Source organism: Branchiostoma floridae, chromosome 3 (genome assembly GCF_000003815.2).
Source record: "Branchiostoma floridae strain S238N-H82 chromosome 3, Bfl_VNyyK, whole genome shotgun sequence".
Classification (NCBI taxonomy): Eukaryota; Metazoa; Chordata; class Leptocardii; order Amphioxiformes; family Branchiostomatidae; genus Branchiostoma; species Branchiostoma floridae.
In genome coordinates, this window is record NC_049981.1 from 15,238,865 (window position 1) to 15,266,468 (window position 27,604).

At 39.9% G+C, this 27,604-nt stretch overlaps 1 protein-coding gene across 4 annotated transcripts; it reads right to left on the bottom strand.

The window, feature by feature from the left end:
• Positions 1-1,933: 1,933 nt before the first annotated feature.
• On the bottom strand, positions 1,934-27,168 carry LOC118411919 (disintegrin and metalloproteinase domain-containing protein 10-like). Of its 4 annotated transcripts, none has more exons than XM_035814426.1 (16): positions 27,026-27,124; positions 25,703-25,881; positions 18,173-18,317; positions 15,038-15,156; positions 14,458-14,626; positions 13,783-13,885; positions 13,312-13,569; positions 12,850-13,048; positions 12,202-12,365; positions 11,695-11,881; positions 11,038-11,194; positions 10,269-10,367; positions 9,769-9,853; positions 9,246-9,357; positions 3,823-4,055; positions 1,934-3,258 (listed from the first exon to the last, which is right to left on the bottom strand). In XM_035814426.1, exons 2-16 carry the CDS (start codon positions 25,863-25,865, stop codon positions 2,962-2,964), a joined length of 2,490 nt encoding a protein of 829 aa, XP_035670319.1. In that variant the 5' UTR covers positions 25,866-25,881; positions 27,026-27,124; the 3' UTR covers positions 1,934-2,961. The 4 variants fall into 4 exon arrangements, with proteins under 4 accessions (XP_035670319.1, XP_035670318.1, XP_035670317.1 ...); XM_035814425.1 differs by lacking the exons at positions 1,934-3,258; positions 3,823-4,055 and adding exons at positions 6,736-7,660; positions 8,102-8,337 and having other exon boundaries at positions 25,703-25,878; positions 27,026-27,168; XM_035814424.1 differs by lacking the exons at positions 1,934-3,258; positions 3,823-4,055 and adding exons at positions 6,736-7,660; positions 8,102-8,337 and having other exon boundaries at positions 27,026-27,128.
• Positions 27,169-27,604: the final 436 nt, after the last annotated feature.

Genomic DNA, 27,604 nt, shown 5'->3' on the forward strand with positions numbered 1-27,604 from the left:
TTTGTGGGATTTTATAACTATTATGTCTCGTTTTCTGACCATATTTGTTACACAGTGAAATTGGCAAAATGGTGGTGCCATTATGAGCTAAATTTTCGACGAATTTGAATATCGGGGCAAATGCATTACGCCTTCGATTCTTTTGTCAATGACTAGTGCGCCAGAATTGTTGAATCTTCTACTATACCTCTTCTGAAAATCTTGTTGGTTTGAAATCTGGGAAGGTTTGTAATTCCATGTTTACTGAGGTCACCTTTTCGACTGTTTTAAATCCAAACGTTGCAAGTCGTTGGTTTGGTTGATTCGAGTGCAATCGACTTTTAACACAAGTATCGGCACCAATATATCTCTCCAGTGTTTTCAAAGGATGCCTAAAGAAAAACTACACATGAAGACGGAGTGAATTAGCAAATGGAGTCTTAGTTTTACGGTAACTAGTACGTAAATACAATGGTGCGGGTCCGGCGTGCGCTCTGTGGAACGGGCGCTGATGCCAGCGCTGAAGCGTTCCTTTTCGGACGCCTCTAATGAGGTGGCCTCGCGCGGTTCAAATTTAAGCCTTTTTCGCCCTCGAAATTGATAATATGCCATATACCACCTGAAAGAAGAGACTTCGGTGCATTTTACGCACTAGATTTCCTTTCGTTCTGAAATCTGCTGTGAGGTAAAACGCAGCGGGGAACTTGCGTTAAAATCAACTGATTTCAGATCATATCATCAAACGGGTGGAGGTAAAAGTCGGTTTAAAAAGTACGTAGGAGTAAAATGGAAACCTTGAAAATTGTAAACGTGATGAAATATTGATTGTACATAGTTGTAAACTCGAGCGACAAGCTTTTTGGTAGGTAGTCCCGACGCCCGGGGTTCATGGAATGTACAACTGTCTGAAAACGGCGCGCTGTTCGCTACGGCAGTCAGTCAGAAATTTTGAAGTTAGCTTTAGATCACTTCGGGTTGGTATATTGACCTGAAACTCGGATTTCATAAACTAGGGACAAAATTCCGGTCATAAACTTTAAGATTTACGGAGAGAGGATCTGTCCCGGTTCAATAATTGCTAAATCGTCAAACCCGGTGCGTTCTATTCTGGAATCAAAATTATGACATGACTTCACTGAATATCGGGGCAAATGCATTACGTCCAAATAATCTGTAATAAATCTTATACTTTCAGAAACTAGAAGGTTTGCTCTTTCATAGGCAGGAGATTTCCTGTTGGTTTGACATCTACAACAGGTTCAAAACAACAGGGAAATTTACGCGAAAGTCACCTAATTTGGGGTCGTATTTGTGACAGGAAAACGGTACACAATCGGTTCAAAAATCTATATGAGCTAAAAAGGAGGCTAAAATATTGTGAATGACAAGAAATTAAGAAGATACGCAGCTGTATACTCCAGCGACAAGCTTTCTTGTGAGGGGTGTTGACACCCGGAGTCATGGAACGGACTACTTTCTCTCGCGGAAGGAAAAGAAAACTGCATAGAACTCTCGGCATGGCGTGGCGGCTGATACTATCAAAGTGCAACACTCTTATACTATATCCACCCCCCTCCCATAGTGATTAGGCTTTTTATTACAACACGTTGCTGTGAATCAGTAGATGATTTTGACTATTTTGTCAGCTTTTATAACAATGTCATGTATTTATGTTAGATTGTCAGCACAAACATTGTACATTGTACATGTAGATTGCAATCAGTTGTGAAAATATTTCAACTTAGTTACTCGTCTTGCAATCTTGAAAGAAAATGCTTTGTGTTAGCTCACATGAAGTTTTTTTTTTCTTTTTAAATTCATGTTATTTAAACTTTGAAAATTTCATGCAGCATCTAATTTATTTTGGGATAAAAACTACATTTTGTACATCACTAGTGAAAAAGCAGTTCCCACCTGAATTAGCTTTAGCACAGTTGCACCACAGTACTTTACGTACAGGTATTCAAAGAAAGTTGATATTCAACTGTTGGATTACAGTTTGACCATGTGTCCTTGAGTCTTCATGAAGAACAACTCTGCAAGGCTGCAACAACAGGTTATGCAACCTGAGTAACCTCCTTGAGCAACCAGATTTTGAGGCATCCTGAGGTTGCCCCATGGGCAGTGCCATGCAAGCATGCTTCAACATCTGCCCAACTTGTAACATAATTCAATACTAGAGAGAGTTGTTATTTACATTAATGAAAAGTCTACATTTTGTATGATCAGATGTCAGCTGAAATTACAGTTTGATTTGTTAGATGACTGCAAGTGGGACCGCATGTGTCCTACATGTAAATGTTAACCCTGGGTACCCAAATTTGGCTGCATAGGCATTTCAAATGCTGTTTAAAATCTCATGGTGACTGCTTAGCATTTCTGAAATATCTCAAAATCAAAAGGCTTGAAATTATTTTCTTGTCCTTTTCTCAGATTACAAAATACTTAAGACTCAGAAAGATCAACATGAAGACAGAGGGGAAAGTCTGTACATACAGTTTCTGCAAGTGAATATAGTCAGATCAAGTTTTCTTTCTAGTCCTCTGTTTTCATTGTTTCCTCTTGCTAATTTTATGCTTCAAAAAGTATGTGGCCTGATGCAAGTATGTGATAAAAAAGCTCCCAGTCCCACTACAAACTGTCTACAACACACTACTCACTGCAGTCACATGAATGTCAAGCAGTGTTTAAAAAGACTGCACTTAGATATACAACAAGTTCATTTTCCAGCAGTCCTACAAATGCTATTTACAGACAAAGGAAATGTCAGCATGCCTCTTGTCAAATTCAAACTGCCTCTCATGTGGACAAAGTTAAGAAGAAATGAAAGACGGTGAAACTAAGTTCAGTCGTATTAAGACTTAAGTGAAAGTGAAGGATAATCTCATTTTTGTGTCTCTGAATTAGAGGCTCTCTAAAAATATTTGGAGAAAACTTGGGTTAGAAAAATGCGTCAAGACAGAATGTAGCCCCACATTTGTATCAGTGGCGCACGTAACGCGGGTTCTGTTGTAGCTCCACGAAGTCGGGGTTGAACGGCGGTGGGTTGGTTCGACCACGCGGCTGCTGTTCCCCCCTCCTGCCGCCCTGACCTTGGCGCTGACCTTGACCCTGACCTTGGGCGCCCTGCTGGGGGCGTTTCTGCCGACGGAGGCTCATCGGTCGCGGGGGCGGCTTTTTTGGGTTGCTGCTCGGGGTGTGGACTGCGCAGAGCTTGACGAATCCAACCATGAAGAGGATCAAGCCCAGTCCCATGAGCAGAACTGCCCACCAATAGGCCTGACAGGGAGAGACAACAAAGAAAAGTTTATGCCTGATTCTATGCCTATTCAAAACTTCCCAACACTGCTACAAATCTATCCTTAAATTGTAGACAACTACTTTTCTCATAGATTTGCCAAGTTTTGGACTGTTGCCTCAGACTGGTTTACTGTTATGCTGTATTTATCTTTATAATGTTCTACACTCCATTTATCCTAGGGGTAAAAAAAAAGTAGTTTACATAAAAAGTGGGACACCAACACAAACACTGACAGATAAAATCATGTAAGCTCTATACTATAGCCCTAACACTGTACACTAACCATTGGATCTAATGATAGTTCACCGCAGAGTACCCGATACCCGGTATCTTTCTTTTTGAAAACATGGTACCTAGGATATAAAGTCAATGGACGAGATTATAAGCTTCCTTATTGAAATATTGCAGTTTAATATTGAAGACATTGCAGTTTGAAACCCCCAACTGTCAACTTCATATCCTAAAATACCCTCTTTTTAAAAACAACAGATTTACAAATGTCGGTTACGCCATGGATTAACTAGCATTATATCTGCACTTACCGTGACCCACTGTCCAATTGTCCTGTACAGCTCCGGATTGAAGATAGCGTTTTTCAGCCTGGCCAGCGGCCCATCAGCGTCCACCTCTCGGCAGGTGAAGAACACGTCGCAGTACCCCTTGAACTTGTTGCAGGGCGCTCCTGGCTGCATGTTGAGGATGCCACGAGAGGTCAGGTCATCATAGCGGCTCGACCAATCACTGCTGTTGCTACTCTTGCAGGAGTCTGGGTTTCCTGTAAATTAGTGAACACAAATATTTTAACAATCATTAGCTTTATACATAATTACTTTGCATAAAATACTGAGCCATTCTTTTGAAATATTCTAATCCGTATGTAATGTTTGACCTTAAAGCAGATGTTGACTTTGGTTGAGTATTTCTGGCACATTTTGAGGTTTCTACCTCATAATTATTATATTGGGTAGCTTTTCAACTCAGTTTTCCATCAGAAAATGTTACGAACTTCTGGGCCGATGCTACATCTGCTTTGAGATTTTGAAGATCTTAACAAAAACTTCCTAAACATACTATTAAGTTACATAAGTATGTCATCTTAAAAGATTCTCATTCCTTAACACCAAGGAATTGTTGGATCTCCTTATCAACTACACCCAAAATACATAATGTGTTTCTTACCAAGTCTCTACCCCTTGAAACCTCCGTCTGTACATAAATTTTGTACCTACATGTCGCTACAGGGAAGTTTATGGCAACAGCCTCAGTTTTCATCCAAGCAAGAGATACATGTAGGAGAATGCCCCCTCCAAATATTTTGCCACAGACTGATCAGACATACCCTGGGAGCCAGACTCTCGCCAGGCCTGGCAGAGAATTAGTTTGGATTGCCCAATCAAGCCCCAGAGGGTCGCTGTGCTGGGATTATAGGTAATTACCGTCAGGCCAACAGCAAGTTCTCGCACAGATACTGTGCTAGTTTGACAGGTAAGAGAGACCCAGTACCATACTAGGCTGGGTACAACAAACAAGCTGTCCAAAAATCTGAATTTCATAACATGAATATGATGGAAACATACTTTCTCATTAGCTTACAATGACAGATGAGAATTAACAACATGGCGGTTGACCTTGACATAAGTGCATGGTGACGTCTTAACAATTTTGTCAGGCTGCACTCTAACATATTTGCAGTTATAAGAACCCGAAATTCACATTTTGTCTATGTGCATGTATCTTCTTGCGCATAAATGTCTGTATATCATCAGTATAGCAGTATTGAAACATTCACCAAAAAAGTTTATTTTGATATTTAACGGGAGGTGCCCCAACACGGTACGCTTTTTCTTGCGCTCAAACTCATGGCGCTCCATCGCTAGTTGCCTGAGAGTGGTCAAATTTTGATGACTGAATTTTTTACACATAGATTTGAACAACATACTTGAATAAGAAATGCATTCATGTGGTTCATGAACCTTTCACGCTGCATGTTACAAGCGGCAAACACTGTGAGACAATTTCGTGTATGTAACCTTCCAATTTTGTTCTACGCTGGACAGTGTGCCTAACTCGGTACGCTTTTTTTTACATTTTGCTCTCTTCAGAAGTAAGTGGTAAATTTAAGTACACAGAAAAAAATTAATATGATATTTTAGCTTTCTTTTGACAGTAAAATCGCGACTGTATGTACTTCTTGTCTCACATGAGGAAGGCTGTACCTAAAACAATCCAGCTCATGTTTTTACGGGCAATGGGCTGAATGCACTGATTGTGAATGCCCGACTAAAAAACCATTACGAAAAAAAGACACCGCTAACATCAACAAAACTCGGTCTGATTATATCAAAATATCATCTACATCTCTCTATCAAGTCTTATTTTCATAGACAGCACGAATCATTTGTTACAGTCAAATAAATCTTTGGAGCGTTCTCTAGTCTGCCACCTTCACGGCCACACTCCCTTGGGAGTACAATGGTGGCAATGTTTATGTCGCTTCCTTTTGGTTGCTTTTCTACTCAACAGACATTTGAAGACCCATATTCATAGTGTTTTATGGAGCTTTATTTATGTGTATCATGGCAGTTGTGTGACTGCTTGAAAGAGTTCGTATAGTTAGCGACACGAGCCGCCAATACGCAGAGGCAGGTGACCGCAGTGATTCAGCACTGTCAACATTACTGTTAGAATTCTGCTTTTTTTTAAAACATGAAGAAAACATGTTAAAGTATATTTGGACTGCAAATTAAAGTTGTATGCATGGACTTGGTTTATTTACCTTTGTAATCAGCATAGTCAGTGGCAACAAACACGGTGTACTTATGGATAATAAGATCAGCAAAAAATCCGTTCCGTCTTACGACGGGGACCGTCTTAGGGCGGCCCCCGTTACAAATCACATCTAGTTTAACTAGACTTACACCTGATCACCAATCATGTTAACATTCCATTATGTAAATTATGACAATTTAGCAGCAACTGTAAACCTTAGATCTTACAACACAATCTTCATATTAATAACTTCAAAACTATTGATAGAATATGACCTGTTGAAACTATTGAGAAATATATTCATATATATCACCCAAATATTCCTGTATGAGGTTTCTTGCTTAAGTATGAATCAAAGCTACATGTAACCAAATAAGTTAATAAACAAAATGTACCTTTAGGTACATGTAACTTATGGCTACAGCATGCAGGATCTCCCAGGAATTGTAGGGTGCAATTTAATTAATAGCTGGGTTTTGCCCCTATATTCAATAAGTGTTACTCCTATGGACACAGTCTAAATACATTTTTATTATCTTGTATGCACATAATGTTCACATGAAGCCATGGACAGGAAACTACATGTATGGAGAAGGCTGGTGATGGGAACTACGTACCAGGGTCTCTGTCCCTAGAAACATCTGTATCTGTATCTGTATCTGTACAGCTGGTATAACCACCAACACAACAGCTTTGCAAGCATGCGGTGAGGCAGCAGCTGGTTAGAACTATAATGAAGGACCTGTCTCACCTAACCTTTGCACATCTGACTGTATAAAGCCGTCTAACGAGGGTGCTTCTACAGTACTTGGTGGTGACAAAACAGGGAAATGGGACTAGGTACAGCAAAGGTAATGCAAACTAATGAACACTGAGGTAATTACATGTACTAGGATGGGAGAAGACTCTTTAATAACTAATGCGCACAACAAACATGTCCATAGAGGCCCTCTCCAGCGATTGATTTTTGTCTCTCCTTTTACTTTGAAGGTGTAAAGCTCAGTTGAAATGTGCACATGTGAACAAAAAATATCAAAGCAATCTTTCAGGGTCTTGGGGCATTCATTAGAATTTGAGCTTTTTGAACTCCTACTCCATATTGAGGACCAAATTCCAAATGGCTTTACCTTATATTTGTGAAAATTTTCTGGTACTATTGACGAAAGTGTCAGTGATTGAAGTTATTGTTATGGAGTTTCAATTTTTTTCTGCCAATGTGGAAGAAAGTTTTTTGAAAAGTTGTGTCCGGTCGGCTGGCAGGACAGTGCTGGAGAGAGTTCTGCTGAAGACAGAACGTCAGCGTCGGTGGTAACGTGGGTTCTGCTGCATCTCCATGAAGTCTGGGTTGTATGGGGGCGGGTTGGTCCTCCCTCGCGGCTGCTGCTGACCCCTCCTGCCCTGACCTTGACCCTGAGGAGGCTGCTGGCCGTGATGGTCCTGAGGTGGATGCCGACCCTGACCTCGCCGATGCTTCTGGCGCCGGAGGCTCATTGGTCGTGGTGGCGGCCTTTTCGGGTTGCTGCTCGGGGTGTGGACGGCACAGAGCTTGATGAAACCGGCCATGAGGATGACCAAGCCCAGGCCAATAAGGATCATGGCCCACCAATATGTCTGATATGGGGAAACACAACATAAGTTACATTAAAATCCTTACCACACCTCTTTGGTACACAGTGTAGAGCCCATCTCTGCCATAGCTCTTCGGTCGTAAGCAAAGTTGTGCAAGAAATTTTTAAAAATTTGGGTAAGTCTGGTGTTTTTCTTGTGTTTGAAATTACAGATAAATACTGTTTCATAAAATACATGTTCAGAAAAAGCTTCCTGAATGCAAGCACAAAGATGGATGACATAAATATGCACATCATCCTAATGTTAACATGACAAGAAACAACACCCATACAAGTTATGATACATGTGCCAAATACAGATATTTAAACTCTGGTGTAATTTACTAGTATTTTTTTTCCAAAACAAAGCCAGGATATGCATGCTGTGGAATGACATGTAACTTATATATCAAGACTAGTGATTTGAGCTACAATACAAACTTACCTTCACCCACTCAACAAAGGACTTGATAGTCGCAGGATTGAAGATGGCATTTTTCAGCCTGGACAGCGGCCCATCAGCGTCCACCTCTCGGCAGATAGAAAACACATCGCAGTACCCCTGGAAGTTGTTGCATGGCGCTCCTGGTGGTGCGTTAAGGATCCCGCGCGATGTCATTCCCTTGTACAACTGAGAGGACCACGCGGAGCTGTTACTGCTCTTGCAAGTGGCTGGTGTTCCTTTGTTGACAACACAAACATCTTGAGAACGGTCACAAAGAACGGCAGCTCTAGGCGAGACAGGAACCAGTCACCAAAGCACAACTCCACCAAGAGGAAATTCCTTGAAGATAGTCAGCATCCAACTCAAGCAGGAGTTGAGAAGAAAGCAGGACTTGATTGTAGACATCCTTGGAAAAGCAGGAACCATCACCGCTCACCAATGACTCGAGTAACCCACACGCATAAGAGAAAAGACACCACCAAAGAAACAACTGGGGACAAGGCAGCAACACTGCAGGAAGATTAACCTTTAACCCATTGAAGTACCGGTAGTTGCTTTGCTGTATGCACTGGTTATGACAACATGGAGAGGGTTAAACTCCAGCCAGCCTGAAGAACATCCAGTCCCAGATAAAGCTGAGGCGACGTCTTATACATGAGGGCTTTTTTAAAAGCAAAAGGACAATCAAGGCTGTACACGTAACTACCCTTGGATTAAACCAGATTATTTTTTTCCCATTGACCCATTCAACATTAAAAATCTATAGTGGCCAGTCCAGTTAACAGTAAGTATTATCTTCAAGGCTATTGAGCGGTTACTACTAACAGGTTTGACTATAGGTTAATTCCCTACAGTTGTACATCAAGTCAATCATGCAGTTGCCATTAACAAGAAATAAGAGGCAGTTAATGTTTACGTATGTTCTGCAAAGTAGCAGAAGTTCAGATGTAGACATAAACAGACTTCCTAACTAATTAATTATCTGGCTTAAAAAACAAACTACCCATGCATCCTTACCTGCCTCATGGTAGCATGGATGACACAGTTCCTGTCAGTTGTTCTCTGCATCATTCAGACTAACAAATTAACCTGCCATGGCAGAAGACACAGCTAACAAACTAACTAACTAACTGAGCCCCCTTACCTGGCTCCTGGCAGCACAGATGGCACAGCTCCTGTCGGTTGTTCTCTTGGTTGTTGAGACTACAGGTACATTCTTCAAGGCCAAACCCCTCGCAGATGGAACCTTGGCAAATCTGACAAAAGAATAATTCATTATGAATACTACGTTAAGTACTTGATACCAATAGAGGGTTGTTTGCAGTTTGCAAGTTTTGTCTGTCCAACTCGTTATTTTAATAGAGGGCAAGAGACCAGACAATTGGGGGGCCTGGAAATTTGGAAAATTCACCTGAAATGCTATTTGATGCATTTTCAGAAGCAAACTAATTTGCTTATGATGTCTTTTTAAGCTTATGAAGCCACAATCTTAATCAATTCCATCAATCCATGCCATGAAATTCAGCCTGTCTCAACCAACAGGGTTGTCTTTTTTTTCTGTCTCAACAAGCAGGTTCTTGTCCCGGGACAGAGGAACGAAGCCATATCAAAAATTACAATGATTGTTAGGATGATTGTATCTCAAACTGTGTTCACTTCACACTTACTCCATTCCAACACACTTGGCGTCCATTGTTGCACTCTGTTTTGTTAGCCTTGGCTGTTGGGGTTGGACATTGAGGGTTTGACCCAGTGAGAAAAGGTCAAGGATTATACAAAAACATTACAATTGTATAGTGCAAGTCTTTGGAAAGACAGTTATGATGTTTTACCTAGTATGGAATATCCTGATACAGTGTGTTACTATGGGAACTATCTAATTTAAACATCAGTCACACAAATATTGTGATTATCATCATTGAAGAGTTAAAAAAAAGAAGAAAACTATACTACAAATTCATTTGCGAGTATGCATTTTGAATGAACTGCCTTACAAAAACTGTAAATCAAAATACCTGCATTTATGATACATGTACAATGTAAGCATAAAAAGGCTAGCTGTGTTGCATACATATATATCAATGATACACACTTTAAAGTATTACTTCTTAATATTGCTACAAATGCATTTTCTGTAGATATTGTGGAAGTTGCAGAAAAAGGATATTCGCATTGAGCTGAAGCACTGCACTCTGATTCCTTGGAACATTCCACAGTTGAAGGTTTAGGGGTGCACTGGGAGGTGCAGCATGGGCCTTGGCTAGGGCTGAAAGAAGGCAATGCAAAAGTCATTGTATATCATAATGTTAACATTCACACGGTCTAGCCTAACTTCTGTTCAGTTTGTTTCTTACTCAATCACTTACCAGCCCTGACAGCTTTGTCTTGCCACTTGCTACATAATGTAATACAACACACGGTGTCTGCTACTCTACCAGTAACCATGGTGACAGTCATTATTGACCTTCTTGGTTGAAAGCAGAAGAAATGGAACAAAAACAATGTTTCCCTTCCATAAACTAGTAAAACTTTCTACATGCACATTTGCTTCAAACCTACTTTCCTGTACTTCTATCAGGCACTAATGCTTCATTTGTTGTAGATGAGAATAAATGTCTTGACACTTTGACGAGGCTTGATCAATGCAAGACATCCCATGTATACCGGGTAATAAGAGAAATTCAATGTTAACCTTAATTAGCCAATAAGTCAATGCAAACTTAGACGCATGCTCCTGAAAAAGTATAGAAAATGGGAGAAAATGTACCTGTTTCAAAACTCTACAAATATGAGCACATCTACTGGAATTTCACAATACAAGCTAGGTTTGCTTTGAACTTGTTTTACTCTTGCAAAATACTTGCATTAATGTCATCCATAGAATAATATGTTTTTGTATCCTGTAATTCAGAAATAATATGAAAGAAGATACAAACCTGCAAGCCTTTCCAGGCTGTAGTGTACATGGGTTGGGATTCCCTGCAGGCACACAGCAGTTGTCCTCCCCAGTTCTCTGACAATGGTCAGAATACCCACAGTCACACTGCTCACCCTCCTCAACTATTCCATTGCCACAGATAGCAGCGTTCGTTTCTGTGGGAAAATACTGTACATCGTGAAATGTTCACCGGATTTAATTTTTTGCTGTGACCTCTCGACGACAAATTCATTACATTGTGGCCACAGGTCACAGGTACAAAATTTAATGTATCTACAGAATCTGCATCTACTGTAAATGGCTACCTGACTTCAGTTGGTAAAGTAAAAGGCTGTGGAAGGAGAGGGTTGAGCTCTGCCTTCTAATACCATGCCTAGACACAGTGGATAACAACCCACTGCCCATGAGCTGACATTTTGGTGACCATCTTTCACCTTTCTCAGGGCAATGATGCCTTAATGTTTGGGACCTTATTTGTGACACTGCAGCAACATTGCAGCATAGGCATAGCCGCATTGAGAATTAGAACCATTGTCCTGAGGGAAGTCACTGAAATGTTGGCTTATGTCGATACTGTGCTTATGATTGAAGAACTTTGTAAAGAACTTTCTGATCAAATTAGTCAGTGAACTAGCTGGTTACATTAACAACAAACCTGTGAAACAGCTGGTACTGGGAGGGGGGTTGCCCACAATCTTGGCGTCCAGAACACTGTGGATGCTGCCCTTGCTACAGGAAGAGAACTTGTTGTTGTTGGCCTTGTCTCCGGAGGTCGCACGGGCGTACATGATGTAGTTCCCACTCTCTCCACCAGGGGCGCAGTTATTCAAATCGGTGTCATGCTGAGAAATAAACAAAACCTTCTTCAAACCTGTGTCATAATTAAAGCAAACATCGGCCAAATTTTCAGATCAGTTTAATTTTGACAAATTTTAAAATTGCCCGAGCATCAGCCATATTTTTTGCAGAAAATCTGTCCCATACTTTGGTGACAATACACATTTGGCGCTTACTGACAAGACTAAGACAAATGAAAAAAAAACTGGAATTTCTGTAGTAGTACCAAGGATAGCCACCAGGGGGCAAAAACCTGACCTTGACCTTTATCTCTCCAACATGCCTGCCAACATACTAAAAACTTACAGGGTAAAATTCCACTCACCGGGGACCCAAAGTTGTGGCCAACTTCGTGCGCAAAAGTGATGTGGGAGACTTTGGGTGGCACGTGGCTGCCGTAGTTGTGGATGGTCACGATCCCTGTGTTCAGAGACTTGTACTTCCCATCAGAGTACTTCTTGTACTTCTCGCAAATTCCACCAGAGCTTCCTGTTTTGGGAAAATGAGAATATTCAAACTTGGGCTAGGATTCTTCTTTTGGCTCTCCTTGTTTGATAATTTTAGAAATTGCAGATGGAATAACTTGGAGAATTAGTGAAGGATTGTACTCACAAGAGCTTTCACTTGATTAGTGCAATGCTATCACCACTTTTGCTACAGTGTTGCTCTTTTCTTACATCAGCCAGTCAGATAGTGTGCACTCAAACCTGCTTTAGTCACCTCCTAGCCCTTAACAAATTAGCTTGTTTTTCACTATCCTATCTATAGTGGCCACCTGTCTATTGCGACCATTTTTTTTTTAAATCCCTTGAATATACAGTTCTTTTAAACTTAGACACAAATACAGTCTTTGAAGAACTAACCCAAAACCTACATAGTGTAATCTACTCATCTGTCTTGACTTGGCTTTGCTGATGAAATTTAAGAAGTTTGTCCACTTAATACATAACCTAATACATCAAAACATGTTTACCTGATGCAGACCCCACCCAGGCCAGCCCGAGCACACCATCGTCAAAGTCTCGGTCTGTAAACACGTACGCCAGGCAATAGTCGTCGTGGTTGGCTTCCGAGTTGATCTCCAGGAACCGCTCTACACCAATGTTGTCCGGAGCGAAGGGGTTGTTACATGAGGGTCCTCCAGGGTCTGAACACCCCGACGTTTCATTCACCTGAAAAGAAAAAGATTGTACTGTAAAGAACGTAGTAAAATCATAGTTGCAGAAATTGAAATGTATCAGGATTCATCCAGTTTCAGCTCACTGAAAATTCTAGATCTTTAGACTCCTTTCACCATGGAACATTTCCAATGGCATGCAAGTTGTGTGAGCAACAACAGCCTATAGGCAGCAAACTCTGATTGGTTCCTGACACAAGAAAAAGTAGAACACACCAGCAAAAACAACATGTTCTCCCTATCACAGTTATCACTAACCTTGACCCTGCGCACAGTGAAGGTGACCCCAGTGATGCCCCCGCTGGTGGAGTCAGCGAAGATGACGTCCTTGTAGATGAGGTTGATTGCCTTGATGTGAGAGGAAATCTGGCCAATGACGGCATCCCGGGTTTGAAAGTACTGGTAGAACTTGTGGTCTGCCTGGATGTACATCTCACATGAACCCTTCTCCAGTACTTCTGGTGAACCGACGGCCCTCTTCTTTCTAGACTGTTGCACGGGTTCTTTCTCCACATCCTAAGAAAGCATTATATGCATTTAATGCATTCTTTCATGTATTTAGTGAACTTCTATTTATTCATTCATGTATACTACTATTTTTTTTTACCATGGCATGCATACATACATTGCCACAAAGGATGTCTTCAAGGGATCTACCTAAAGTTTGGTTCCACCTCTGTTGTTGTTTTGTACAGTAAACCATTGGACATTTGGAAACAAATCATGTACCTTTTCTGGTGCAGAATTCTCCTCTTCTACAGCAGAGTTCTGTACAGCCTCCATCCAGTCTTGCAGTCGCTGGTTCATCCCGCACCCACCATACGGACCATACCTACATGTATAAGACATATTATACAGTCTAAGACTTTTATGTCATACCTGGGCTGAGATAACATTCTTTACGGGTGTTTTGGACCGGATGATAACTTGTATCACAAAGGCTTCCATAAAATCAATTGAACACACTCCGTATGTGCTAAGTACGCTACGGTCGAAAATGTGAATAACGGATTTGGATGTTGGAATTGATGTTGTTACAATCTTTTTTGGACATACAGAATACAACACGGTGTTTTCCGCATCACCCTTAGTCCCAGCCCTCTCGTGTGTCAGATCACCCTCTGAACTTTGTCTGTAAGGCGATCCTACATTTGCACCCACAGTCAGGCTGGTACCTTGGGTGATACAGAATACACTGTGCTGTATTCAACACCAATTGTAATTTCTGTTCTTTCATATGGCTTCCAGTTCCAACATCAAAAGCTGAGTCTCCACTGTGAACAGCCACCTTTGCATTAAGGGTTGCGATCATTTTGGCATAAACTGAGAATTTACACAACAAACACACGTAGAAGGAGAAAATAGAATGTTTTCTTCAGAAGGAAACATTAAAAAAGTAACCACCTGTGAGGATAATTGATATCCTGGTCCATGTACATGACGGAATGAAAACGTTGGGGTCCGTCAAAGTATCGCTCGGCTGGCTCCATGTAGTACTTGCCATGGTGCGCGTACACAAAGCCTTCAAACCTGCCATCTATGATACTGCCATGGGCAACAGTGTCTGGGTAGCCTAGTACAGGGAAGAAAAAATTGGTTAAGGAACAGGTAGCACATGGAAATCTACCTAAAGGTGGCCAGGTAGTTGGTGGCCGGGTTGTTGACTTAGAATGTACATGTAAAGGTCCTCGGTTTGAATCCCTATGGTAGTCACCAATGTTGTGCCTTTGGGCACCTATTATTTCACTCCACTGAAAATGAGTACCAACCTTAGCTTTGGCCTGATACACAATAGAATACATGTACCAGTATATACTAATAGAGACATTGTCTCACTTTGTATAACTTTTATCCCCCACCCAGATGAAAATAAAAATTGGTTGGGGAGGTCAAAAGAAAGGGGTGAGATGAAACCAAAGTACACAACTACCTCCTTACCACTTTATCTTAGAAGTGGCCTTACAATGAGCAACAGCGTACTCACCATACAGCCCGCCGCTGTAAATGTGGGATGTGTCGTAGTCTTCCTCCCCGTTCTCTGTCTGCAGTTTGAAGTCTGGTGAGAAGACTGAGGTGTCTCTCTTCAGCCGCAGGTTGAAGTGTCTGTGAAGAAAACACAACAGATTTTCTCACCTTGGTACTAAAAACCTTGAATTCATCTTTACTGACTAGGGGTAGCCTTTCAATACATTTCTATGTGCTGTCATCATGCCTAACTCCTGCACTGTATACCTACTTATTGCTATGAAATGTTTCATCAACATTTCAAATGTGACACCAAACTACCCAAACAAACTATTAGCAGTTACAAACATGTATTAGTAAATCACTATCAATGTTTCCTGATAGTTGGTTTAGTTATTCATATGTCATATGAAGACAGTCTCTTAGAATTATTGTTGTTTGCCATACATACATTTATGTCATACCTGTGACGTGAAAACGTTTGATACGGGTGTTCCGGACCGGGCCATAACTTCCGTATCAGACCGGTTTGAAAGGCGTATCACACGGGCTACATTTGAATAAACCGAACTGTTTCGAGCGGGCTGAGTGCGGCGCCATCGAATGTTCAAATACCTGATTCAGAGGTTGGAACATTACTGTTGCAACACTTTTTGTTCGAGGGCACCAAATTTTTCCAACTTCTGGCGCATTTCGCATCAAAACGGGTTTTCTTAGGTGGGTATGACATAAATAAAATACAACAAGTTGTATTCCGCATCACCCTCGGTCCCAGCCCTCTCGCGGGTCGGATCACCCTCCAGTCTTCGGGCGTCGGGCGATCCGACCCGCGGTCGGGCTGATACCTCGGGTGATATGGAATACACTGTGTGGTATTCTATATGTACATGATTGTACATTAATTAATGTAATACATGTACCTATACACTTGTGCAACAAACATATAGTCCATACAAACATAAATACAATGTACATACAGACATCCATACATACATATGTTGATGGTCACCACATATTATTATGTTTTGGCTTAATTGATGAATGTCTTTTTCACAATTTTAGATTAGGCCTGAAGTCAGTTATTAGAGACAGGTATAGGCCCAATAGGCCTATGCTACAGAAGAAATGCAGAATGAATCCAATATAGAATAATACTTTTTATGGTTGGTGAGGGGCAGCCTTAAGTGTAACAACCTCACAACATAGGTATGTTGTATCTACTGTAAATTTTGCAATGGGGGTGGTGGTTATTTCAAACCACAAACTTCAAACACTGTAACAGTTAGACCTTCGATTACCTCGAATAAAATGAAGGCAAAAAGTAAAAGACTTTACAGTATGCTGTTCAGGTGTAACATTCCTATAGAGGGTTGTTTCTTTCATACACAATTGGTCACTCACATGTAGAAAATGTAATAACACCCTAATTAGTACACCAGAGGCCTTGCAAGCACTCTAGAAAATTAAACTGCCTTTGTTTGCACAGTAGGCTGTATCGCTGGCCTTTGTCATAGCAACAGCCATACAATGACGTCAACTAACTTATCTAATATCATTAGCCATTAAAATGTTGACGTTGTAACCAAGTTTGCTGATGAAAACATTGGACTGATATTAACATTGCGATATGGGAGAAGACATAATAGATAATATATGACAATATAAGTTGCATGTAAAAGACCAGACCATTTTGTCACATCCAGGTTTTCACACTTGTGGCTGATGAAAGCTTTTTATGCTAGGATTTTCTTTCCTCCGTGTCTTTTGTTCTTCTAATAGTTCTATATGTATTTCATACCTACAAAGTCCTGGAAACAAGAATACCTGTACATGTATATGAAAATCTTGACATGCTTGACATATTCACAGTGACCTCTCCTGGCTTTACACAGTGAAATTATGATACCAGGAATATGCATTTCCAGCTATTTCAATTTGTAGTACATGTATTACTGTCTACTTCACTACAGAATTGCTTCAAGTGTTAACATCAAACACACACAAATCTTTTTTACTGCAAACAAAATTAAGTCCCCCAAAAAACAAATTGAATTTTTGGTATCTTATCTAAGAAACAGCACTGTAAGCAATCTAACTGACTATGTAATGAAATAACAAAACCCTGAAAAGATCCCATTCTGTGATTAGGAGGCAAAGCCAACCTGTGAGATTTGACACGTTACTGATTCAGTGGAACAGGGACATTAGTCATGTAAACATGGTCAAATTTAATGTCTCTTTTCTGGGTGAACATTCAAATTCATGTAAAAATTACTAAAATACACAGAAATCACAAATTGTACATGTAATGGTATAACTAAAGACATAGCTATCATTTCAAACCTTGCTCAGGAGAAATGCTATTTGGATGTAAAGCTAATTCACCTTTGAAAACTGACACTGATATTTCAACTACTGTTATTTGTGTACTGTCTTTCAATCAAAGGTTCAAACTTCAGATTCTGAACATTGTTACTGTCCAAAAAAGTTCAATTTTTGCCACAAACTAAGGACTTGAAATTTCATAGAGGGAATGTCAAGTGCCAAAAATTGCAGTAAGATGACCTACAAGTCAAGTTCCACATGTCCAACTCTACTGGGACTTCTGATAGGGACATTATGTGTACACTACCACCTGACCTATGTATCCTAGTAAATGATAAGGTTCTGCAATATTGATTAATGGATTCCTCTGATCTAAAATGCATCTTGACCTACATGCCATTAAAAAAGCATGTTTCATGTCAGCATTAGGCTTCAACTTCATCTGAAGAAGGAACAGACTAAGCCATTAACTGCCACATCCATACATTCAAACATACATTTTGTATATAAACAGTTGGAACATTAGAATTAGTCTAATTATTTATTAGAGCCTGATATTTTTGGACAGAGAGACCAAATTGTGACAAATAAATTGTAAATTTATTCATTCCTTGAGGACAATAATATTACTGTAGAAGGGGAAAGGAAGTCCTGCAGTATTTGAAGTTTGCCGTGGAAACAATTCTATAGTATAATACAGTAGTAAAATTTGATTGGAAACGCAGTTGAGCAGTTACAAAATATGCTGCGGAGACGTCTGTTAAAATAAAACCACAGCAAACATTTCAAGATTTACAGTACACACGTGTTTGTTGTTGATTTTTCTTACCTGCCATGAGCATGGAACTCCAGGTGTACGAACTGTTCGTGCAGGTTGGCGGACCGTTTGGCGCGCTGGTGGCGCGTGTGCAGGTCTGCCGTGTCGTAGTTCAGCGGCTCAAAATGGTGGATGTACTGGTTCAGCTTCCGTCCAGCTACAGCATGGAAGAAACAACAGCTCATGCTTCAAATCTTATACTAGTCCAATCTTTCATCATGCAACAACTAGATGGTGTGCTTCCAGAAATGATTTCATCAAGTTGGTAGCTAGATATAACACAGGGATATTGAAGTTCTTTACAGCCAGTAAAGTCTCATCTGCTGATGTTTTGATGCCTATCAAACATATTCCTCAGAGCTTCTGACTGGAGTGCTGCTTCTTGCTATAACGGCTACATACTAGTACATGTATAGCGGCAAGAAGCAGCACTCCAGTCAGAAGCTCTGAGGAATATGTTTGATATGATAGGCATCAAAACATCAGCAGATGATACTTTACTGACTGAATAGAAAACTCCAATATCCTAGTGGTGTGCTACAACATATCGTCAATATTTCCTGATTAGACTGCATATGTAAGTTTGGATGGTGAAGTAAAGCCAGCGGCCCTGTGAATGAGGGAGTTTTAAGACTTTTCTTTTATATAGCCATGGCCAGGAAAGTCTCATCTGCTCACATTTCGATGCCTATCACAGTATCAGACATTTTTCTCAGAGCGTTTAACTGGAGTGCTGCTTCTCGTGGCAATATTGGATATATACATGTATAGCGGCAAGAAGCAACATTGGGACTACACTGTAGATCGAAAGGTTAAGAGGTTAAAGCTGTGTCACCATTGTTTATTCCACAGCCTTTGCTACCTTCCTTATAGCCCCAATCAGCCTACAAGTATCAACAACACTGGTGCACTTAAAATACCATGTGACCCTTACATGTAAGTAACCAATCCTGAACAGAAAGCTGGCACGGCAAACCCTGGCCTACCAAGTGTCAATTTGTACATGCTCATTGAGGCCATGTACTACGTCTAAGTGTTGTAGAGTCGATCAAACCTTGACACTTTGGGGGTTACATAAATTCTAAAATTGCACATATCAGGAAGCAGATATTTCTCTTTTTTTTTAATGAATGAATGACCTTTATTGTACATTTGTGCTCAAACAAGCTAAGTACAGGTCGTAGCGCTAGTGATAAGGTACAATGTGAATAAATGGACTGGATGATATAAACGTGAAAATATATATGTTGTGTGTAGTTCTTTATTTTCACTGGCCTGTTAATTACACCAGAGAATTTGAGGTTTTTGCAGTGTTTAAGTATGTAGTGGAAACAATTCACATTAATGCATTGGGGGCGCATATCCACGGTGTCAAGAATTTTTGGGTGGTGAGGCCACTGCAAAAGCAAACCCAGTTTGAACATTGTGAGATTTACAGTAGCGTGGGGGAAAAGTCTTCTTCTTTCAATCTTTGCAGCACAAAATTTGATATCAATTCTCAGTTTCTGTGCATCATATATGTTGGCCTATATGTACAGGTACCAACCTCAAACGTAACCTTATTGAAGGTACCGGTAATGCCTATACCAGAGAAAATGTCTGGATACTATATAATCTAATTACCTTAACACACAACACTGTTTCCTAGTCTAAACAGCAAATCCTATTCAGGCTTTAGCTACCATGGTAATGGCACAAACATTCACTGATTAGTCTAACACACTGGGAACAAGCTGCTCCAAACAGAATCCAACAAACTGTAAAGACATTTAGAAGACAAAGGTTAGGGGCTGAACATTTTGAAAAATGAGTCTGTTTTGAAAACCATTAAAAAGTTACCTCTCCCTTTCGTTCTCCTGTTAATCCTAAGATTTAGGTACCTTTGAAAATTAGCAAAGCTTTCTTTTTTTTTCTGAACATGGGAACTCCTATCAATATCTACGGCTTGTTTGTCACATATAATTTTCTTAGAAACAGTCAGGTTTAAGTATTTCCACAGGCATTGTTTATGCAGACAGCTGTTTATAGAGATGACCTGAATACCACAGGTCAAAATGTAGATCCTGGTATTGTTGACACAACAGGTGTGCCCAGAAACCATGGGCCACACCCAGAACTATTGTGCAAACATATATGTAGCCTTGTACATGTACATTTTTTTTATATTGTAACTATGGATATTACAATACATAAAATATTCTTTGCAGTGTAATTTACCAAAAGGAAGGAAGGGTGTGTGTGTTAGAACTTAGAGATGCTACATAGTTTTAAAACTAACTTGTACACATTTTGGGTAATTTTGTACAGTTTTCCTTGAATTAAATGACAACATTGTACATACGTACATGCACATATGAATTCATAATACGCACACACATGTAAAAATGTTTATATCATTATACTACATGTAACTGTAACAGCATTTCTTGAGTTGGAAGTCCAAGACTACACTACTGTATACGTAGTGGAGAGAGAGAGACAGAGAAATGGTTTATTGATTACAAGCTACATGTAACTCTGGTAGTAGTGCACAAATGTAGAAATATCACGCACAGCCCCCCAGCAGCTTTGTTTTGAAGTATTGCTTTTGGCATTCTAACTCAGTATCTGGTACTCACATATTCCTATATCAAACTTATACATTTCCTGCCTGTTTGTTTTAGAATACCAGTGCACTGGCAAAAGCATGGTGGGATCTGTTTCATTCTTCAAAGGTCAGGGGATGATCATGTAAAATGATACACATCCTGCTCAAAAGACAAAGTTGAGTCAACTCAGTCAAGAATGATTTATTTCAAATGATGATGAATACTAAAGAAAAATTAAGAAGTGGTTGTTTCCATCCACTCGCAAAACACTTTTAGTTTTAGATGCAGGAACAACTGTCCCCAGTTAGTTTTGTTTTCAAAATCTACTTTTGGATTTGCTGTTTATATGGAACTACATATGTATTTATCATAATACGTATACTGTAATGATTATATTCAAACATATAAGTTCATATTATGAACCTGAAGGCACTGGCTAGTAGAGCTTTTTAGTAATCATTAAAATGATAATGTTGATTCTTCATCTCCTTGTTGCAATTTCTGTACTGCCTTCCTCTCAATACCAATAAATTTCCAGAATTTATAAGAAGTTACATGTGGCTTAACATCATTAATTAAGTATCTGACCTTCATGACATACACAAGGTCATCAAGACCAGGTGTTATGCCACAACGCCAGGGCACAAAACTGGAACATCCAGATTCCGAGAAAAAATACGACAGCATTAGCCCGAAAGCTGTGCTAAGGTCAGCTGCAGATATATTGATTTTTCTGGGCTACCTTCAGCATCCTTATCTAAAGCCTGGTCTGTTTCTAGAGCAATGAAGAAGACTGCCTTGTTCATAGTTGTTGACTACATTTATGTAATATAAGGTTTAGAACAGTCGTTTAGAACACAGCTCCAGACTAATCATAGCCAAAATGTCGGCACCAGCAAGAATTGGAGGCAGCGCAGAAAAAAAGAAGAAGAAAGAAAATGGGCAATTGGAACAAAACGACCATGAGAATGACCTTCATGATAAGGCTGAGAGATGAGTAGGATGGTTACCGCTATGAATAAACAGGTAGAAAATTCATCCTCCTCAGATTCTGAGATGCTGGCAAATTCACGGCAAATTAGAACCCCAAAACTGACGACGATTTAACTGCTATGCTCTGGATGAATATAAAAATCATATGGAGGCCTATCATATATATGTTGACAATAAAATAGGTGAAGAAATCTGCTGGTGTGAGACTCTTCGGGGTAGATATACCCAGAAAACAGCCTATACTCAGTATATATGGTATATATTGTTACATCCATACATTACACTGGGGGACACTCACTGGTATACTAGTATGACACAATGAAGAAAACATCCATTTTTAGTGTCGCCATGGATGAGAAAATTCGTCTCATCTTCAGAAAATCATCATGCTTCTTTTACTAGTTTTAGTCCTTCTTTCAACTACTTACATGATATGTGATGAAATGCCAACACAATTATAACCATTTCTAGTGCTAATTCGACACAAGGGTGTATCATAATTTATATATCTTGAAAATCTTACCTTAGACAACCAGTATCTTACATGTAGCTATATAGAGTATATATATATTTAAAGTATTTAAAACCTGAATACAAAACTGTTTAATGACTTTTTTATACGATACATCTCAATTTTGTGACACAGTTGTCAAAGGGTGCATATTTTTGCTCCACGCAAATGAAAACTCCTTCGATTCGAATGTTTTGCAGGAAAATGTTATGGGTAAACAAAAACTTGCATCATAAAAACCGTGCTACTTTCCCAATCCTAACAAAAATACCGTAAGATCGGTAAGTTCGGGGCCGAAATTCAATTCTTTTGTACCAGCCAAGCTAGGTATGCAGACATTTAATGAGATCATCAAACGAAGATCAAAATTTTGAGAAGAAAACAAATTTGTGACTCACCGTCTGCTGCTGCCACCAACCCCAAAACAACCAACACGGAGAAAACTCGGACGATCATCGTCTTTTCCCGCAGAGATACCCCCAAAACCTAGCCCCAAACACTTCCACGGGTTTCCCAGAAGACTTTGTAATCTAGATCGGGCAGAAATTTGGCCTGAAAAATGAGAAAACTAGACTGTTACACGACAATGTCACGATTTCATTGTAGCTGCTGCACGAATTTCCGCCACTCTCTGCGTCCTTCGGAGAAAATTCGTTCGCCATTTCCGTCTTATTGTTAGTGCCTAGATATATAATTTTAATATTACTAAAAAGCAACCAAATAGCAAATTCTATTTATAAAGACATGCATTTTGATAATTTATATCTAAATTAAACCAGCATTTGAGTATGATTTGATGCACAGTTTTATACAAAAAAGTTTCAGGCACTTTGCAGGGACAGCTATGCACATCAGCTGGGCGGTGATGACGTCAAGGAACAAGACATGTTACCGCTTCTTGTCGCTAGGTGGCGCTAGTGTGATGTGTCGATGACATATGACATGACTCATGGTACCTGTTGGTACCTGCCGAAATGTCAATGACCTCAATGACGTAATTATTTGTATCATTTTCTCGGAAATTCACCTGTATAGCCCCCATGCACCACGCTTTGGGGTTTATGGATAGAAGAATTCGGCAAACATTGGGCGAATGGGCTTTAATAGTACCAGGGGAGACCTATCACCCTATCAGATTCAGCCGGAGGCAAGGGTATCGACGAAACTTTTCTACGAACAGGGGTGGGCAGAGGTTAGATAGGTTTCGACTGGTTTTTGACGTTGAGGCTGGTGGAAAAAAATGAAAACCTGAAAAGAATAGAAACTCAATAAAAATGTTTAAAAAAGAAGTATAAAAAAAACTAGAAAGGCCGACATTTGCTCGCGAGCAAATACAACTTATTTCAGCCAACTCCCTCTCCGGGCGCGGGCCGTGCAACAATAGACTGTTCCAAATCACCCATGTGCAACGGAACACTTCTGCTCAGCAAAGAATGAATAATATTGATACATTTTATGATTCTATTTTATTTTCATTATGAACGCATCCATCTAAAACAAGTATTTTTCATTGCCGCTTCAATGCAGTCTAAAAAACCCTCAGTGAGACCTTAAAGTCGTGGGAAAACAGTAATAAAGAGGGTGGCCAAACGGTTTTTAGATATGCAGTGATACCAAGTTTGACGGACTAGCTATAGAACACACTCTTACTCTTAGCCACGTTGGCTCCAAGCACAACCCTAACCCTAGCTGCCAGGGTTAGGGTTGTGCTTAACTCATATCTCGAGAAGAAGGCAGATTTGAAAACGGTTTTCAAATATCAACTACGCACCAAGAGACCTTTGCAATGATACCAAGTTTGACCGACTAGAACACACTCTTAGCCATGTTGGCTCTATAGTCTAGGCACATCCCTAACCCTAACCCTAGCTGCTAGGGTTAGGGTTGTGCTTAACTCATATCTCGAGAAGAAAGCACCCGAGAGACGAGAGACAGACGTAGAAGCTGGCGTTTATAGTGAAGTGTCGATTTCGGTAGAAACCACAAAAAAAAAAGATGCTGGTGATACTTGAAGCAAAAGTCTTGATATAAAGTGTGATGCTATTTCATTAGCAGCATATAGTTCAGTACAGCTTTGCTACAGCTCGTGTTTTCATCCAAGCACACTGGGTCACCACTACCCCACTAAACACACATTATATCAAAATGGATAACAACCGCAAAATTCTTAACGTCCCTGATGACATTATTCACATTTTGGTGACACCCAAGTCAGCTCACGACAATTTTTCAACAATTCTTTATTCCCATATAGATCCACATGTACATCTCGTATCATGCAATTGAGTATACAACATGCACTTTATTCCACCACGGCATATTATTGACTCCAAACATCGCAAACGATACGATAATATATGTTTAACGGCTACTACTGTTCGATACAACAAAACCAAAGTCTTGAGAATGATCAGTTTTGTGTGTTAACTTTGCCCTTGTGTTACGGCAAGCACTGTGACAGTTTTAAATAAATCTTTGGGACATTTCTAGCATACGGATAATATTTAGGTAGCAATATGTTTCTAGTATCAGAGTAAGATCTGAAGAGGCAGTTTTGGTAATGAGATACATGTAGTACTTATTCTACAGTAATATTTGTACGTCGATATTATGACAATAAACTCTTGATCATCTTATCATGACAGAGTAACAAGAACTGTCATCAGGATTCAAGATCATTTCCCTCACCATTTCATATCAATAATTCATTGAATAATTGTCATCCCTCTGACAAAACACAACAACTAATTCCCCGATGTTTCATTTCTAACTGTTGCTCTCCCACTTGTTACTCACCAAGACAATTCAAACAAACACCTCACCAGTTAGCTGATCAGACATATCAGTGAAGAATTAAAGACTTGTAATGTGAGAATCTAACAGCAAACGATGGCGTTAATTTGACATAAGACAGCGTGGACGTCACGTATACGCAAAATCACGTGTCAATCAGGTAACGCTCGTGTCAATCAGGTAACGCTACGTTCCGAAGTGATTGGTCATTATTGATCCTGGAGAAGACGTTGACAGTAGTCGTTGAAAATTGGATCCGTGTAAATTTTTGCTTGTATAGGAAGAAAGTTTTGCATTGTATATGTACTGTGATTACTACCAACACAGATGAGCTTCTATGCCATGTCAAAGCAATTGTTGTGCGTACCTCCAGCTTCACAAGTCATATTCAACTTTATTTTTCAAGCTAGGATCAGGATTCGATGAAGAATAGTAGATATACAAAATAAAGCAAACAAAATAAAACAAACAGTGAAACAAGAAGTAAATGTTTACCATCATAATACCATATTTAAGAGATTTTGATGCGTTAAATTGAAACATTATATTAGGCAAAGGTTTTTGCCTGAGTTTTATTGTAGGACCTTAGAATAAGTCTGCCTTATGTGGTGTAGTATTGTAAGTGCCTTTCAGGGACAGATACAAATATCCACTCACTGTCCTTCACATCCTCTCTCAAAGTCATCTTTCCAGAACACATCCAACAGTAACTGGCGGGACTGGTTGCCTTTGTCGTCATAGAGGCGGATGTAGACGTTTGAATCTGTCCCAGCGCCGCGGTACGTCCCAGTCTTCGTTTTGACGAGTACGTCAATACCATTCACCTCAGCCATCTCCTTGAAATACAAAAATTATAAAAAAAAAAGTATCCTGGAAATTGATTATTGTTTTCCTAACAATGTTTACTGGAGCGTGTACATGGTCCTACCTCCCTGCCTTCCTACTTGTACACGATTATAAAACAGTATGATCTATCCTGTAGTTTTGGGCCTCCACTACCTGTGTTGGAGCATGCATATGACGCTGCCACATAAGCTCTCTCCTGTTACCACTAGTATCGCAGGAAGGAAACACATGACCATACTACTCATGCGGTGTTAACAGGTCTTCCCGCCCAAGCGTATGCGAAATCCCGAAAACCCCGCAGATGTGACAAAAACCTGTGCACTAATGTACAATCAATCAATCAACCAAGGCGGTTATATAACGTAACATATACTTCAATCAACAAAAGGATCTCTAGAAGGGTTCAAACTGCCATGAAAGTAGAGCTATTAGTTCTTAGGTTGACTAATCAAAAGTTTTGTTCTCTTGATAGACCTTATAATTAGTACACCTCAAAGTTGCATGAATAGTCTAAGGACGACAACTTTAATTGTATTTAAACTTCTATTTTATGAGAACTTGAATATTCTGTATGTTGTAACAAGAAATTGTTTTAGATAAAGCAGTCTCTTTCTACACATGAGAAACCTTGAAACAATGTTTCTTTCCCGTATACGTGTAGAAAAACCAGGCAAAGATATATTTGTATATGTAGATGAAGGCTAGAGACAAGCGGTAGAATTAGTGGATAGCACATATGGTACTCCCAGGTAAAGATGTGAACAAATGTGATGAACTGCTCATTAGTTTCCTGAAGAAGTCTGCTAACACAGGTTAATCGGCGGTATTGTCCACTTATTCCCACTTACTGATCAGATAACATTCAAATACATTTCAATCTCTACAACTTTACTTGTAGACGCTTCGAGTGACATCTATCACTCTTCTTCAGTGTCACTGGAATAAAACGTCAGCTGTCAATTTCTAAAAAGTCAGTTCAAAAGAAGTAAAAATTTCAATATCCGTTATCGTATTTTTGGCATATGTGAGTCTCTTTTTTAAATATCTACTATTCTTCCGGAGCCAGGCAGAGACTACCCTTCAGATTCGTGCTTTAGATATACGATTGTATACAGAATATACATGTATACATACCGTTGGGGCGTAAACGTACCGGAAACAAACCGCAGACAGCAGTGGAAAATAATCTCCAAGCAGATCCTACGGTGCCATAAGATAGTATCAAAGCTGGCCAAGGAGTGTAGCCGGCCAAGGGAGTCAAACGGGCACCGGAGAGCACCTACGGGAAGTTTGATACTATACATTACGCACCGTGGATCTGGTTCGAGATTAGTGGAAAACACCGGAGTAAGTTGTGACCGACCCGTACCCTGTGCGTACGTACATGCAAATGAGGACATGAATGCAGCCAAACACGTCCAACCACTACAGGCCTTTTCCACGAAGTCAGCATACGGCAAGAAACAAAGGAGTGTCTTCTAATCATTCCATTATTCCATGCTTAAGTGGATCCCTCTAAACCTACAGGAGACTAGAGCCTTATTGTGAAACAACAGTAGCATTTACATGTATTATCAGCTAACCAAGCCTTACAAATTTTCAAATTCCAAACTGGACCCAAAAGCGGAAAATCATTTCGTTGATGCCTAGGTTACACATAGCCGAATTTGGCTCCCGACTCTCTCCCGACTATGGTTTAGGAGTGATTCGGGA

Excerpts from the sequence above, each read along its gene's own strand:
- LOC118411919 (XM_035814425.1), bottom strand. The coding sequence starts at position 25,865 with ATGGTATTGACGTACTCGTCAAAACGAAGACTGGGACGTACCGCGGCG. Across the intron at positions 11,882-12,201 it reads GCCACAACTTTGGGTCCCCG|CATGACACCGATTTGAATAA; the intron begins GTGAGTGGAATT and ends TTTATTTCTCAG. Across the intron at positions 11,195-11,694 it reads CAGTACCAGCTGTTTCACAG|AAACGAACGCTGCTATCTGT; the intron begins GTTTGTTGTTAA and ends ATTTTCCCACAG.